Raw genomic sequence first — 17316 nt, 5'->3', positions numbered from 1 at the left:
GCTAAATCCAAGACCGCCCCCTCTCGTGTTGGGCTTGCTACATACTGACTAAAAAAGTTCTCTTGAATGCATTTCAAGAATTCCACACCCTCTCTACTATACCCTTCACACTAAATTTGTCCCAATCAATATTTGGATAGTTAAAATCCTCTACTATTGCTACCCTATGGTTTTTAGACTTCACAGCAATTTGCCAACATATTTGCTCCTCTATCTCCCTTCCACTTTTGGGGGCCTATAATACACGCCCAGCAGTGTGATCGCCCCTTTTTTATTTTTCAATTCGACCCATATGGCTTCACTTATTAATCCCTCTAACATATCATCCCTCCTCACCGCTGTAATAGTTTCTTTAATCAGTACCGCAAACTTCCCCTCCCCCCTCCCCCCCTTCTTTTTACCCCCCTCTCTATCTTGTCTAAAAATCCTGTAGCCAGGAATATTAATCTGCCAAACCTGGCCCTCTTTCAGCCATGTTTGTGTAATGGCTATAATGTCATACTCCCAAGTGTCTGCCTGTGCTCTTAGCTCATCTGCCTTATTCGCTATACTCCTTGCATTAAAGTATATACCATTCAGCACAGGAAGACTCCTTGCTTACTACATACTAAGCCCTGTTTTCTCTGTCTTACAGATTTGCTTGCTTTCTACATTCTTGCTATCCAACTTCTGCTTTACTTACTTCCCTTTTCAATTAGTTCTCAGGTTCCCATCCCCCTGCCAAGCTAGTTTAAATTCTCCCCAACAACACTAGCAAACTCCCCGCGAGGATATTGGTCCCAGCGCTGTTGAGTTGCAACCCGACCGGTTTGTACAGGTCCCATCTCCCCCAGAAGCGGTTCCAATGCCTCAAGAATTTAAAGCCCTCCCTCCTACACCAACTTTCCAGCCACATGTTCATCCTCATTATCGTTCTATTCTTGTACTCATTAGCACGTGGCACCGGTAGTAACCCGGAGATTACTACCTTTGAGGTCCTACCCTTTAATTTTCTTCCTAGCTCCCTAAATTCTTCCTGTTGGACCTCATCCCTCATTTTACCTATGTCGTTGGTCCCTCTAGCTGTTTACCCCCCCCCCCCCCCACCACCCCAGAATACCCTGCGTCCACTCTGTGACATTCTTGACCCTGGCACCAGAGAGGCACAAAACCATTTGGGAGTCATGCCTACGGCCGCAGAAACGCCTGTCTGTTCCCCTAACTACAGAATCCCCTATCACTAGGGCTATTTTGTTCTTCGTCCCTCCCTTCTGTGCAGCTGAACCACCCGTGGTGCCTTGCAATTGGCTCTGGCTGCACTCTCCAGAGACATCATCGTCCTTACCGATACTCAGAATTGAATATTGGTTTGAAAGCGAGACGGACTCACGGGGGGGACTCCTGCGCTATCTGCACAGCGCACTTACTACGTCTGGAGGTCACCTACTTCCCCTCCACCTGCAGGCCTTTACGCTGTGGGGTAACCACCTCCTAAAACGTGCGATCTACGTAAACATAGAGGATTGGCTAACTAACAGAGAACAGAGAGTCGGGCTAAATGGTTCATTCTCTGGTTGGCAACCAGTAATTAGTGGGGTGCCACAGGGATCAGTGTTGGGACCCCAACTATTTACAATCTACATTAACAACTTGGAAGAAAGGACTGAGTGTAACGTAGCCAAGTTTGCTGATGATGCAAAGATGGGAGAAAAAGCAATGTGTGAAGAGGACACACAAAATCTGCAAAAGGACATAGACAGGCTAAGTGAGTGGGCAAAAATTTGGCAGATGGAGTGTAATGTTGGAAAGTGTGAGGTCATGCACATTGGCAGAAAAAAAAATCACCCTCTTACCACCCCCCCCCCCCCAACGCACACACCCCCCCCACCCCAAACCCATCTCTCTCCCCCGTGTCTCTGTTTCTCACCCCCTGCTCCCCCAAACAAGCAGAGTCTCTTTCTTCGTACCCCCAAAGAGTCTCTCTTTCTCTCTCGTTTCCTCCCCCCAAAAAAAAAACAGCCTCTCTTTTCTCTTTCTCTTCCCCCCTTCCCCCCCCCCCCCCCCAACAACCAGGCTCTTTCTTCCCCCACCTCCCCCCCCAACAACCAGACTGCCTTTCCCTCTTTACCCCGCCGCCCCTACAACCAGGCTCTCTCTTCCTCCCTACCCACGTCCAAAAACCAGAGTGTCTCCCCCAGCCCCCCGCTCACAAAAAAACACGCTCCTTTTCTCGCCCCCCCCCACAACGACTTAGCCTCTGTCGCTCTCTCTCTCTCTCTCTCTCTCTCTCTCTCTCTTTCCCCCCCCCCCCCGTCAACAACCAGACTTCCCTCTTGCACACCACCCCCAACAACGAGGCTTTCTCTCTTTTTCCCCCCACCCTGAGGAACTAGGCTCGCTCTTTCACCCCTCCCAAAAACAAATAGGCCCTCCCCCACCACTCCAACAACCGGAGTCCCTCCACCCTCTCCCCCACAAACAGCCAGGCTCTCCACCACCCTCCCAATAACCGGAGTCTCTTCTCTAACCCCCCACCACCACAATAAGCAGATGCCCTTTCCTCCCTCCTCCCCTCTCCCCCAACAACCAAGCTCTCCCTCTTTCCCCCCCCCAACCCCCAACAAACAGGCTCTCGTTCTTCCACCCTCCGGCCCCCCAAGAACTAGGCTCGCTCTTCCCCCTCCCCAAAACGAATAAATCCCTCCTCCCTCAGCTCCAACAACCAAGGCTCTCTTCTCTTCCCATTCTCTCCCCCCCCACCCCCCAAAACAACCAGGCCCCCCTCCCCAACAACCAGAGCACCCCCCCCCCTCCCCCAATGAGTCTCGATCTCTCTCCCTCGATCTCTCTCCCTCGATCTCTCTCCCTCGATCTCTCTCCCTCGATCTCTCTCCCTCGATCTCTCGAGCTCGATCTCTCGAGCTCGATCTCTTCCCCCCCCCCTCCCCCCCCTCCCCCATAACAATCATGTTCTCCCCCCCCTCTTACTCCCCCCCCTTACTCCTCCCCCCCCATAACAATCAAGTTCTCTCCCCCCCTCTTTCTCTCCCCCCTCTTTCTCTCCCCCCCTCTTTCTCTCCCCCCCCTCTTTCTCCCCCCCCCATAACAATCAAGTTCTCTCGCCCCTCTTTCTGCCCCCCGCTCCCATAATCAAGTTCTCTCGCCCCTCTTTCTTCCCCCCCCTCTTTCTCCCGCCCCATAACAATCAAGTTCTCTCGTCCCTCTTTCTCCCCCCGCCCCCATAACAATCAAGTTCTCTCGCCCCTCTTTCTCCCCCCCCCCATAACAATCAAGTTCTCTCGCCCCTCTTTCTCCCCCCCCCCCCCATAACAATCAAGTTCTCTCGCCCCTCTTTCTCCCCCCCCCCCATAACAATCAAGTTCTCTCGCCCCTCTTTCTCCCACCCCCCACATAACAATCAAGTTCTCTCGCCCCTCTTTCTCCCCCCCCCCCCATAACAATCAAGTTCTCTCGCCCCTCTTTCTCCCCCCCCCCCCAAAACAATCAAGTTCTCTCGCCCCTCTTTCTCCCCCCCCATAACAATCAAGTTCTCTCGCCCCTCTTTCTCCCCCCCATAACAATCAAGTTCTCTCGCCCCTCTTTCTCCCCCCCCATAACAATCAAGTTCTCTCGCCCCTCTTTCTCCCCCCCCCATAACAATCAAGTTCTCTCGCCCCTCTTTTCCCCCCCCCATAACAAATCAAGTTCTCTCGCCCCTCTTTCTCCCCCCCCCATAACAATCAAGTTCTCTCGCCCCTCTTTCTCCCCCCCCCCCAAACAAACAGGCTCTCTCGCCCCTCTTTCTCTCCCCCCCCCCCCCCCGCAAACAAACAGGCTCTCTCTCTTTCTCCCTTCGCCCCCCCCCTTCCCCACAACCAGGCTCTGTGTCTCCCCGTCCCGTCTCCCTCCCCCCCCCCCCCCGCCCAAACAACCAGGCTCTCTCCCTTTCTCTTCCCCCACCCCCCTTCAAACAACCAGGCCCTCTTTACCCCACCCCCCCACCTCCCACCAACCAGGCCCTCTCTGCTCCCCCGCCCAAACAATCAGGCGCTCTCCCTCTCGCTTCCCCCAACCCACCACCAACACCAGGCCCTCTTTGCGCTCACCACCCCTCCCCCCCGCACCAAACAACCAGGCTATCTCCCAGGCTCCTCTCCACCCCTCAACATCCAGGCTCTCTCTTCCATCCCACCGCACAACAACAAAGCTCTCTCTCCCCTCCTCACCCACCAATGAGCCCTTCTCTCTTTCCCCCCAACCAACAACCAAACTCACTCTCTCCCAACCACCCCAACCCCAAACCCCGCCAATAACCAGGCACGCGCTCTCTTTCCCCCCTCAAACAACCAGGCTCACAACCCCCCCAATAACCAGGCTCTCCTCTTCCCCGCCCCCCCCTACCCCACCCCAGGCCCCAATAACCAGACTCTCTTTTTAACCCCCCCCCCCCCCCGGCCCCAATAACCAGGCTCTCTTTTTAACCCCCCCGGCCCCAATAACCAGACTCTCTTTTTAACCCCCCCCCCCGCCCCAATAACCAGGCTCTCTTCCTTCCCCTTCCCTCAACATCCAGGCGCTCTCTTGCACCCCAACCCCCACATCCAGGCTTCCTCCCCCCCACCCCCCAAAACAACGAGGCACACTTAACCCCCCCACCCCCACAAGAACCAGGCTCTCTCTTCTCTGCCCCCCCCCAAAAACAACCAGGCTCTCTCCCTCTTTCTGCCCCCCTCCACTCCCAAAAACAGCCAGGCTCTCTTTCACACACACCCCTCTTTCCCCCCCCTCCCACACCAACAACAATCGGACTCTCTTTCCGCTCCCCCGCCCCGCACCAAACAACCAGGCTCTCTCCCTCTCTCTCACCCATCCCTCATCCAGACAGCCAGGCTCTCTTTTCTCCCCCCCCCAACCCCACTAGGCTCTTGCCACCCCCCCCCCCCCCCCCCAACCAACAACCAGGCTCTCCGTTTTTGCCCCCCCCAAACAACCAGGCTGTCTCTCTCCCTCTCCCTCCACATCAATACCAAGGCTCTCTTTCCCACTCCCAAACACTCAGGCACTCTCCCTTCTTCCCCCTTCCCCCCCCACAAACAACCAGTTTCTCTCGCTCTCTCGCGCTCTCCCCCCGCCCCCCCAAACAACCAGGCGCTCGCCCTCTCTCTCCCTCCCGCCCCCTACCTTAACAACCAGTTTCTCTTCTCACCCCTCCCCCATTTGCCCTCGAGAAGATGGTGGAACTGCTGCAGTCCACATGGTGAAGGTACTCTCACAGTGCTGTTAGTGAGGGAGTTCCAGGATTTTGACTCAGCAACGATGAAGGAACTGCGATACGTTACTTGGAGGGAAACTTGGAGGTGATGGTGCACCCATGCGCCTGCTGCCCTTCTAGGTGGTAGAGGTTGCGGGTTTGGAGGCTGCTGGATTAAGTGTGTAGGGAGTTGTTTGTTGTAACTGAGTAACATCTTAAGGTTTGCCTGATTTCTTTTGCAGGTAACTGTTGATAAATGGGAACCATTAATGAATAACCTGGGACATGTATGCAGGAAACTGAAGTAAGTATCAATGGTCAATGTGTCCATGTGAGACTCCAGTCCTCAAGTCAATGTGGTCCATTTTCCTCGCATGCTCTGGATGTTAATCACACCATCATTGTAACAATACAGCCCTTGTAGGCAAGCAGAAGCGTGTGTCCAGATAATATGGTTGTGTTTCTTTGCTTCATTCGTAATGCAGAATATCTTAATCATGGATTTACGATAATAGAGGAAGAATTCTCATTATATTTCTAACTTTCAAAAGGGAATTGAATATATACTTGAAAAGGAAAAATTTGCAGGGCTATGGGGAAAGAGCAGGTGGAGTGAGACTAATTACATAGCCCTTTCAAAGAACTGGCACAGGCACGATGGGTTGAATGGCTTCCTGCTATGCTGTATGATTCTATGATATGGATATATGCCCCCTTTTGAGCAGAATATCTATGTCTCTAGGGCCATGTTTGAACCCTTTGTGGCCATGAGATTGGGACCAGTTACACAGAGCAGACAGGTTTCAGTGTGGATAAAATATAAGGTTGCAGATCAGGAACTGACCTAAGCATGTAAAGGCCAGTGAACCCATTAGTTGCCACTTGGGTATTTGCTTGCAGGAATGTTATCCCTGATTTTAACTGAGCGGGCGAGGGACGAGCTTGTTGTCAGTCGGGCTGGCCCAGGCTCGCTGATCTGAGGCCCAGGTTTCACTTAAATAGATCAGGCCCGACTCCTGCCCATCAACGACGACAGGATGGAGGGCTGGATTCTGGCGAGTGCGGCAGGACATCCGCGGGAATGGCCAGGCAAGCTGTGGGGGATGAGTGGGTGATCGCGGGCGGTGGAGGGCAGACTGAAACCTGACCTTTCCTTGTGCCACCCGCAGCGCCCTCCTGGCCCACAAGGAATCTTTAATTTAAAAAAACAAGAATGACTTGCCTTTTCAGCCCTTCTGAGCCAGCTTTCCTCGATGACGCCCATCTCGCGACACATGGTTAAAATGGTGTCAAGAGTCCGATTGACATCATGAAACTGACTTTAGAATATCAATGAGGCGCTCACTGGCTGGCCAGACTGCATTTGCTGAAGTGGCGTGTGGTGAGATTGCGCACACTTGCACTCTGCCTGTATTTTAACCTCCCACTGCACGTCGGGTGTGGGGGTTGGGAACGGTTAAAATCAGGCCCGTTGTCTAAAGAACGTCAGTGTAAACTTGTGCTTCATAATTCTCATCAAAAAATTTGGAACATTTTACCATTATCTCATTGGCATTTTTGTCTTCTCTATAGTACATCCAATCGAAGGGTAGGAAGCCGAGCTGTCTGTTAAAATAATGTTTTAATTGTTATGTTGTGTTTTTTTGGATGTGGTGGATCACTGTAGCTGGTTCATTAGTACGCACACCATACTTAGGGCCCAAAATTCATGACATACTGCCCGCTTACCGCCCAAAAACACACGTTTCGTCAAAAAACAGGTACATACTGCTGATACACCACCCGGCGAAAGTTTCATGGGTGACACATTGCCGGGTGGTATGCACATTGCCCGCCCATGCACACAGCACACATACCGCCCAAAAGTGCAAGTTTCATACTGCTGGAACTATATACTGTCCTGGAGAAGATGCTTTTAAGTGAATCTTAAGTGGGCAGCATGGACACAGAGCTGAGAGTTTTGTTTGATATTTAACATATCTTTATAGTTCCCCACAGTTTGATGTATTTTTAAATGGATTGGAGTATTTTCTAGTGTTGGGCAATAATATAAAGGGTCTAATAAAGCCTTATTTACTCCTTTATTAAGGAGCGATAATAAAAATGTTATTAATCTCTCTCGGGCAGCCCGGTCTCTCTTGGGTGCCCCCCTGCCCCGGTCCCCGTCGTGCGGCGCCCCTGGTCCCCCTCTCTCGCGCCCCTCCCCCCGCAGTCTCTCTCGCGCGCGCCCCTCCCCCCCAGTCTCTCTCGCGCGCGCCCCTCCCCCCGCAGTCTCTCTCCTGCGCCAGACCACTTTCACTCTCCCCCTCCCCCCCCAACCACAGCTATCTCCGGTCGGCAGTCTCTGGCATATCGGGGGAAGCGGATCTTGACAGACGTGCGCACGACTTGGGAGCCAAAGATTCCCGAGTCGAAGGGCCTCCTCCGCCGGCCACCACCCACTGCACTCTGCTACTGCCACCGCCGAGAAATGCGGGATGAAACTCTCGGCCCCGGTGGTAACACCAGCTTATCAATGGAGAGGATGGTGGGGTGCGGGTGTTTGAGGGAATAAGCTGCTGTTTAACAGTAAACACTTGTACGAATTAGATGTTGCTCCAGTCGAAAAGAGAAACCCAGTCAGATGAGTTTAGTATCCAGCTGGTCCTTTTTCAAGTGTTTCACTATAAAGTGGCCCTATTGTGTATTTGGACCATTGATGCTTCCGATAAAATCTGATCTAACACTATGTAAAAACGATGCCTCTTTTGACAGTCGGTGAATCATTAAGCAACAAAAATAAATTCCTTTTTGTTTGAAACAGCTGCAACGTTCTTTCTCTGTTGTGCCTGAACTAAATCACGAAGGCATTTGTTTACTTGATCTTACTTCATGTTTAACTTAGCTACATCGTAGACTCAAATCACTGGAATGGCACTGATGCCCACCTGTGCAGTATTGTGTCCAATTCTGGGCACCACACTTTAGGAAGGATGTCAAGGCCTTGGAGAGGGTGCAGCGGAGCTTGACCAGAATGGTACCAGGGATTTGGGAGTTTAGTTACATGGGGAGACTGGAGAAGCTGGGTTTGTTCTCCTTAGAGCAGAGAAGGTTACGGGACAATTTAATAGAAGTGTTCAAAGTTATGAGGGATTTTGATAGAGTAAATTAAGAGAAACGGTTTCCAGTGGCAGAAAGGTCGATAACCAGAGGACACAGATTTAAGGTAATTGGCAAAAGCAACAGAGGGGAGATGAGAATTTATTTTAACGCAGCGAGTTGTGATCTGGAATGCACTGCCTGAAAGGGCAGTGGAAGTAGATTCAATAGTAACTTTCTAAAGGGAATTGGATAAATACTTGAAACGGAAATATTTGCAGGGCTACGGGGAAAGAGTAGGGGGAGTGGGGCTAATTGGATAGCTCTTTCAAACAGCTGGCACAGGCACGGTGGGCTGAATGGCAACAACCTGTGCTGTAATATTGAGAGGATCAAGAGGCCCATAAAAGGAGCCCGAGAATCGGAGGAGCCACAGGAGCGGGATGATCGAGAGGCCCATAAAAGGGGCCCGAGAGTCGAAGGAGCCACAAGAGCAGGAGAGGGAGGATCGAGAGGCCCATAAAAGGGGACCGAGAGTCGAAGGAGCTGCAGGAGCAGGAGGATCTAGAGGTCCATAAAAGGGGCCCGAGAGTTGGAGAAGCCAGCTGGTGCAGGGACAAAAAGGTTTTTAAAAAATCAAAATCAAAGTGTGACATCACAGCCAAGCGGGTAAGTGATTGGCTGTTGGATTGGTGAGTATTTTTCTTTTTTCTTTCGGTCGAAAACCTTTGGCATTGTTGCCAAATTAAGTTAATTTAAGGGTTAAGTCATGGCAGGAGAGTCCAGACCCGTGTCATGCTCCTCCTATGTTGTTTGGGAAATCAGGGACACTTCCAGTAGTCCCTGACTACTATGTGTGCGGGAAGTGTGTCCAGTTGCAGCTCCTGTCAGACCGCATTGCGGTACTGGAGCTGCGCATGGATTCACTCTGAAGCATTCGCGATACTGCGGATGGTGTGAATAGCACGTTTAGTGAGTTGGTCACACCACAGGTAAAGGTTACAAAGGCAGATAGGGAATGGGTGACCATCAGGCAGAGCATGGGTAGGAAGGTAGCGCAGTGGTCCCCTGCGCTTATCTCCCTCCAAAACAGATATACCACTTGGATACTGTTGGAGGAGATGGCTCATCAGGGGAGGGCAGCATCAGCAGCAGCCAAGTTCATGGCACCATGGTTGGCTCTGCTGCACAGGAGGGCAGGAAAAAGAGTGGGAGAGCTATAGCGGTAGGGGATTCTATTGTAAGGGGAATAGATGGGCGTTTCTGCGGCCGCAATCGAGACTCCAGGATGGTATGTTGCCTCCCTGGTGCAAAGGTCAAGGCTGTCTCGGAGCGGCTGGAGGGGGAGGGTGAACAGCCAGTTGCCGAGGTGCATATAGGTACCAACGATATAGGTTAAAAAATGGGATGAGGTCCTACAAACTGAATTTGGGGAGCTAGGAGCTAAATTTAAAAAGTAGGACCTGAAAGGTAGTAATCTCAAAATTGCTACCAGTGCCACGTGCTAGTCAGAATAGAAATAGCAGGATAGTTCAGATGAATACGTGGCTTGAGGAGTGGTGCAAGAAGGAGGGATTCAAATTCCTGGGACATTGGAACCGGTTCTGGGGGAGATGGAACCAGTACAAACGGGACGGACTGCACCTGGGCAGGACCGGAACCAATGTCCTAGGGGGAGTGTTTGCTCGTGCTGTTGGGGAGGATTTAAACTAATATTGCTGGGGGATGGGAATCTATGCAGGGAGACAGAGGAAAGTAAAATGGGGGCTGAAGCAAAAAGTAGAAAAGAGATGAGGAAAAATGGAGGACAGAGAAATCAAAGGCAAAAATCAAAAAGGCCAAATTACAACATAATTCCAAAAGGACAGTGTAAAAAAAAAAAATAAGCCTGAAGGCTCTGGGACTCAATGCGAGGACCATTCGTAATAACTGAATTAACTGCATAGATAGCTGTTAACGGATATGATATAATTGGTATTACGGAGACATGGCTCCAGGCTGACCAAGGCTGGGAACTCAACATCCAGTGGTATTCAATATTGAGGAAGGATAAACAGAAAGGAAAAGGAGGTGGGGTAGCATTGCAGGTTAAAGAGGAGATTAACACAACAGTAAGGAAGGACATTAGCTTGGATGATGTGGAATCTGTATGGATAGAGCTGCAGAACACCAAAGAGCAGAAAACGCTAGTGGGCGTTATGTACAGACCACCAAACAGTCGTAGTGAGGTTGGGGATGGCATCCAACAGGAAATTAGGGATGCGTGCAATAAAGGTACAGCAGTTATCATGGGTGACTTTAACCAACATATAGATTGGGCTAACCAAGCTGGCAGCAATACGATGGAGGAGGATTTCCTGGGGTGTATAAGGGATAGTTTTCTAGACCAATATGTCGAGGAACCAACTAGAGAACTGGCCATCCTCGACTGGGTGTTGTGTAATGAGAGAGGATTAATTAGCAATCTTGTTGTGTGAGGCCCCTTGGGGAAGAGTGACCATAATATGGTAGAATTCTTCATTAAGATGGAGAGTGACACACTGAATTCAGAGACTAGGGTCCTGAACTTAAAGAAAGGTAACTTCGATGGTATGAGATGAATTGGCTAGGATAGACTGGCAAATGATGCTTAAAGGGTTGACGGTGGATAGGCAATGGCAGATATTTAAAGATCACATGGATGAACTTCAATAATTGTACATCCCTATCTAGCATAAAAATAAAACTGGGAAGGTGGCTCAACCGTGGCTAACAAGGGAAATTAAGCATAGTGTTAAATCCAAGGAAGAGGCATATAAATTGGCCAGAAAAAGCAGCAAACCTGAGGACTGGGAGAAATTTTGAATTCAGCAGAGGAGGACAAAGGCTTTAATTAGGAGGGGGAAAATAGAATATGAGAGTAAGCTTGCAGAGAATGTAAAAACTGACTGCAAAAGCTTCTATAGATATGTGGAGAAAAAGATTAGTGAAGACTAATGTAGGTCCCTTGCAGTCAGAATCAGGCGAATTTATAATGGGGAACAAAGAAATGACAGACCAATTGAACAAATACTTTGGTTCTGTCTTCACTAAGGAAGACACAAATAACCTTCCGGAAATATTAGGGGACCGAGGGTCTAGTGAGAAGGAGGAGCTGAAGAAAATCCTTCTTAGTCAGGAAATTGTGTTAGGGAAATTGATGGGATTGAAGGCTGATTAAATCCCCAGGCCCTGATAGTTTGCATCCCAGAGTACTTAAGGAAGTGGCCCTGGAAACAGTAGATGCATTGGTGGTCACTTCCAACAGTCTATAGACTCTGGATCAGTTGCTATGGATTGGAGGGTAGCTAATGTAACCCCACTTTTTTAAAAAAGGAGTGAGAGAAAAAACAGTATTATAGACCGGTTAGCCTGACATCGGTAGTGGGGAAAATGTTGGAATCAATTATTAAAGGTGTAATAACAGCACATTTGGAAAGCAGTGACATTATCGGTCCCAGTCAGCATGGATTTATGAAAGGGAAATCATGCTTGACAAATCTTCTAGAATTTTTTGAGGATGTAACTAGTAAAGTGGACAAGGGAGAACCAGTGGATGTAATGTATTTAGACTTTCAAAAGGCTTTTGACAAGGTCCCACACAAGAGATTGGTGTGCAAAATTAAAGCACATGGTATTAGGGGTAATGTATTGATGTGGATAGAGAACTGGTTGGCAGACAGGAAGCAAAGAGTAGGAATAAACGGGTCCTTTTCAGAATGGCAGGCAGTGACAAGTGGGGTACCACAAGTTTCAGTGCTGGGACCCCAGGTATTTACAATATTCATTAATGATTTAGACAAAGGAATTGAATGTAATATCTCCAAGTTTGCAGATGACACTAAGCTGGATGGCAGTGCGAGCTGTGATGAAGATACTAAGAGGCTGCAGGGTGACTTGGACAGGTTAGGTGAGTGGGAAAAATGCATGGCAGATGTAGTATAATGTAGATAAATAAGAGGTTATCCACTTTGGTGGTAAAAACAGGAAGGCAGAATATTATCTGAATGGTGACAGATTAGGAAAAGGGGAGGTGCAACAAGACCTGGGTGTCATGGTACACCATTGAAAGTTGGCATGCAGGTACAGCAAGCAGTGAAGAAGGCAAATGGCATGTTGGCCTTCATAGTGAGAGGATTTGAGTATAGGAGCAGGGAGGTCTTACTGCAGTTGTACAGGGCCTTAGTGAGGCCACACCTTAAATATTGTGTCCAGTTTTTGTCTCCTAATCTGAGGAAGGGCACTCTTGCTATTGAGGGAGTGCAGCGAAGGTTCACAAGACTGATTCCCGGGGTAGCAGGACTGACATATGAAGAAAGACTGGATCGACTAGGCTTATAGTCACTGGAATTTAGAAGAACGAGAGGGGATCTCATAGAAACATATAAAATTTTGACGGGATTGGACAGGTAAGATGCAGGAAGAATGTTCCCAATGTTGGGGAAGTCCAGAACCAGGGGTCACAGACTAAGGGTAAGGGGTAAGCCATTTAGGACCGAGATGAGGAGAAACTTCTTCACTCCGAATTGTGAACCTGTGGAATTTTCTAAGACAGAAAGTTGTTGACGCCAGTTTGTTAGAGATATTCAAAGGGGAGTTGGATGTGGCCCTTACGGCTAAAGGGATCAAGGGGTATGGAGAGTAAGCAGGAATGGGGTACTGAAGTTACATGATCAGCCATGATCATATTGAATGGTGCTGCAGGCTCGAAGGGCAAATGGAGTACTCCTGCACCTATTTTCTATGTTTCTATGGTAATATTCTATGATCGCCACATCGCTTCAGTTTCTGCATCTTATTAGGCAGGCTGTGTGTAAGCAGGGCAGGTCTTAATTCTGAAAAGTTTAATAATTAATGGAATCTTTACTTTTCTCTTAGGAAATATGATGAAGCATTAGATTATCACCACCAGGCTTTGGTCCTCATTCCCCAGAATGCGTGCACCTATTCTGCTATAGGTTATGTGCTGAGTCTCATGGGCAACTTTGAGAGTGCCATCAACTATTTTCACACGGTATGGTTTTCGATCACTTGAATAACCTTCAGACACTAAGCTTGAAGTGATTATATTTGCTGCCATATTAATTAATACCCCATTATATAGGGAAAAAAGTGTTGTTTGAAGTTTTGTCTTTCTCTGCAGGATTGTCAGAAATGACACACTGCATTTGACACCTGATTCAAATGGGGTGAAAGTCTCCTTTGTCTGGGAGTAAAGGGTTCTTTCTGTGAAATGAGTTTGGGATGGTTGGGGAGGGCGGGGAAACGGCGGGGAAAGAGTTTTTAAAAATTCACAGGATGTGGACGTCACTGGCAAGGCCAGCATTTATTGCCTATCCCTAATTGCCCTCGAGGAGGGTGGTGATGAGCTGCCACCTTGAATACAACGTAGTGGTTTGCTAGGCCATTTCAGAGGGCAGTTAATAGTCAACCACATTACTGTGGGGCTGGAGTCACATATAGGTCAAACTGGCCTATTTCCTTCGGTCCCAACGACTTAAAACCCGCTTAGTCGCCCACGCGCTCAAATATCGCTCCAGTTCTCCTGTAAATAATTCCACACCACATTCCTCTTGGGGGAATCTACGCTACACACCACCACCACCCTCTGTATAAAGTAGTTAAATTTGAACTATCTGTGGCCCCTATCTCTAAAGTTTGTACCTGCATTAGATCAATCCTGCTAAAATTTGAAACCCGTTAATTACTGGAGCTACTTTTTAATTTTAAAAAATACATGTTCATTCCCCATGAAGGTGGGTGACTTGTGTTTGATTTTTCTTTCTCTTCTTCAGGCCCTGGGTCTTCGCAGAGACGATACCTTTTCAGTCACAATGCTCGGCCATTGCATAGAGATGTACATTGGGGACACAGATGCTTATATTGGTGAGCAACATTTTTAAAACATTTCTAAGGGTTTTTCAACCATTATCGAGTCTCATTTAACTCTGATTCAGAGTCTGGCATTCATGAGTTGGATCCCAGCCTCTGCTCTATCCATCCTCGGACCCTATTTATATGGGCTGGCTGGAAAGGCCCATTCCTAGTTGCCCTCAAGAAAGTGGTGCGGTTTTTTAGAATTGCGACCACAACAAGCCCCAGAATAAAAGTAGCTTCATATGCCCAGTTAACCAAAGCATTTTTTTTCTTAGCAAGAAAGAAAATGGGGAATGAGGGGAAAAAAAAGACAAGACTTGAAATTAGCAGCTTTTAATGACCTCGAGACATCCCAAAGTGCTTTACAGGCAATTAATTACTTTTTGAAGTGTGGTCACTGTTGTAATGTAGGAAACGCAGCAGCCAATTTGTGCACAGCAAGCTCTCACAAATAACAATCAGATAAATGACCAGATAATCTATTTTAGGTGGTTTAGGAATAAATATTAGCCAGGACACCAGGGATAATGCCATGGGATCTTTTATATCCACCTGAGAGCGCAGACGGGGCTTCAGTTTAACGCCTCATCTGAAAGAAGGCACCTTCGACAGTGCAGCTTTCCCTCAGCACTGCCCCCCGACAGTGCAGCTTTCCCTCAGCACTGCCCCCCGACAGTGCAGCTTTCCCTCAGCACTGCCCCCCGACAGTGCAGCTTTCCCTCAGCACTGCCCCCCGACAGTGCAGCTTTCCCTCAGCACTGCCCCCCGACAGTGCAGCTTTCCCTCAGCACTGCCCCCCGACAGTGCAGCGGGTTCCTTCAGCACTGCACTGGGAGTGTCAGCCTGGATTATGTGCTCAAGTCTCAGGAGTGGGACTTAAACCTGCGACCTTCTGACTTGGAGGCACGAGTGTTGCCCACTGAGCCACAGCTGAAACAGGAGTTTTGGCAAAGGACTGGAGGATGGCAAATATAGGAGCCCTGTGCAAGGATGGGAAAAGGGATAAGCCAGGACGTCACAGTCCAATTTTAACTACCTTGGTTGTGGGTAAACGTATAGCGCACACAACGAGGGATGAAATTAATCCGTGCTTTGAAAGGTATGAGCTAAACTGGGCCGATCAACGTGGAGTTCTGATGGGCAGGTGTTGGCTAAGGTGCCACATAAGACTTGTGACACTTAAAGCAAAGAAATTGGATCAGAATTTGACGAGGGATGAATGTTGGCTAGGACACTGGGAGAATCTCCTGCTCTTCTTCGAATAATGCTGTGGGATCATTTACCTGAGCAGACAGGTGGTTCTGATGTAACGTCTTTTTTTTGGATTAATTCTCGGGATGTGGGCGTTGCTGGCACGGTGAACATTTATTGCCCATCCCTTGTTGCTCGAAGAAATTGCTGCAGTTTTTGATACAACTGAGTGTCATGCGAGACCACTTCAGAGGGCGGTTAAGAGTCAACCATCTTGGTGTGAGACTTTAAAAAAATATATATATATTTATCGTTCCTGGGATGTGGGCGTTGCTGGCAAGGCCAGCATTTATTGCCCATCCCTAATTGCCCTTAAGAAGGCGGTGGTGAGGCGCCTTCGTGAACCGCTGCAGTCCGTGTGGTGAAGCTGCTCCCACAGTGTTGTTGGGGAGGGAGTTCAGCGACGATGAAGGAACAGCCGATATATTTCCAAGTCAGAATGGTGTCACGTATAGCCCTAGACCGGGTAAGGATGGCAGGTTTCCTTCCCTAAAGGGATTTTAGATAAGTTTTTATGATAGTCACTTTTACTGAGACCAGTTTTTTATTACCAGATTTTTTTTTAATGTATAACTGAATTCTAATTCACAAATTGCCACGGTGGGATTTGATCCCGCATTCTCTGGATTACTAGTCCAATAACCTAAACCACTACGCTGCTGAACCCATAAATCATCTCCAGCAATGCAGCACTCCCTCAGTACCGCAGTGGAGTCTCAGCCTAGATTATCGGCTGAAGTCTTGGCGTGGGCTTGGAATCTACCACCTTTTGACGAAGGTGAGAGTGGTACCAACTGAGCCAAGCTGACGCCAAGCATGATCCTTTCAGGAGTGCCACATTGTTTACTATTCAAATTAAGGTTAGTAGTATAATTGCTACTTTCTGCATTACTTTCTGAAGGTTTAAATGGCAGAACTCTGAATCCTTTGTGCACAAAACGCAAATAGGAAGAGGCCGTTCGGCCCATCATGCTTGTGCCGTCTCTTTGAAAGAGTGTGTTTTTTTTTAATTGCCACAATGGAAAATGTTCCAATCATTGCAGGGACGGAGTTAAAGGAGAAACTGGGGTGCTACGAGCTCGACATGTCTGCAATGAAGGCACCCGTGATCAGGAAAATGATTTACCCTTCGTGGGAGGAGAGGGAGCTTGACACAGAGTTTGAAAGGCAGCCCCTCGAAGAGAGCGGCATCATGACCCTGGACGCCTCGCCTCAACAGGGCAAATTGGCAAACCTCGGGGCTCCTCCCGAGGACACCCCACTTTTCACGGAGATGGAGATGAATGAAAGTGACATGATGTTGGAAGCCTCGTTTTCTGACCACAGCACCTGAGCGCCGTTTGACTAGCCATTCTGACCCAACGATTTTTAAACTGTTCCTCGCCTCTGTTGCAAGTTAATTAATTGGACCAGTGCAAATATTGTGTATGTTGCAACTAATGGCAGTGCTGGTGAGACGGGGCTCCACTCCTCCCATGCCAACATTTCAGTAGCTGTAAACTAATAAAAGGGGTGGTTAATTAGGGATTTAATGATCGTGTGGTGACCTGCAGAGCAAAAGGTGATCGTGATATTTGGAAACATTACAACTTGTCAATTCATTGTATTAAAATCTCAAAAGATCTTGGGCTCTACATTGTTCCATCTTCAGTGATCAATTTCGGTATGAGGCAAATACCCAATGTTAATATTTTTGCAGTTGTGATATTACATATTTCAGTCTATTTTATTTTAGGGCATTTGGCCCGTCAATAGATGCTACCACCCCTCTGCATCACCAGCCCTTTTCTGACTCCTACAGCTTTATAAAATATGCATTGTCTTTATATAGGTTTCTATCGCTACTGCATGATGTGTTTTGT

General features: G+C 48.5%; 1 protein-coding gene across 1 annotated transcript in view; it reads left to right on the top strand.

The window, feature by feature from the left end:
* cdc16 (cell division cycle 16 homolog (S. cerevisiae)) overlaps nucleotides 1–17077 on the top strand; it is a 76849-nt gene extending 59772 nt beyond the window's left edge. The window contains exons 15-18 of the mRNA XM_070891792.1: nucleotides 5473–5534; nucleotides 13205–13340; nucleotides 14122–14212; nucleotides 16498–17077. Coding sequence (XP_070747893.1) covers nucleotides 5473–5534; nucleotides 13205–13340; nucleotides 14122–14212; nucleotides 16498–16787 — 579 coding nt within the window. The 3' untranslated portion in view covers nucleotides 16788–17077. The remainder of the gene's footprint in view (nucleotides 1–5472; nucleotides 5535–13204; nucleotides 13341–14121; nucleotides 14213–16497) is intronic.
* The last annotated feature ends 239 nt before the right edge of the window (nucleotides 17078–17316 follow it).

The sequence above is a fragment of the Pristiophorus japonicus genome, chromosome 10 (genome assembly GCF_044704955.1).
Source record: "Pristiophorus japonicus isolate sPriJap1 chromosome 10, sPriJap1.hap1, whole genome shotgun sequence".
NCBI lineage: Eukaryota > Metazoa > Chordata > Chondrichthyes > Pristiophoridae > Pristiophorus > Pristiophorus japonicus.
Note: the sequence above shows the minus strand (reverse complement) of the source record. Positions and strands in the feature narration are given on the sequence as shown.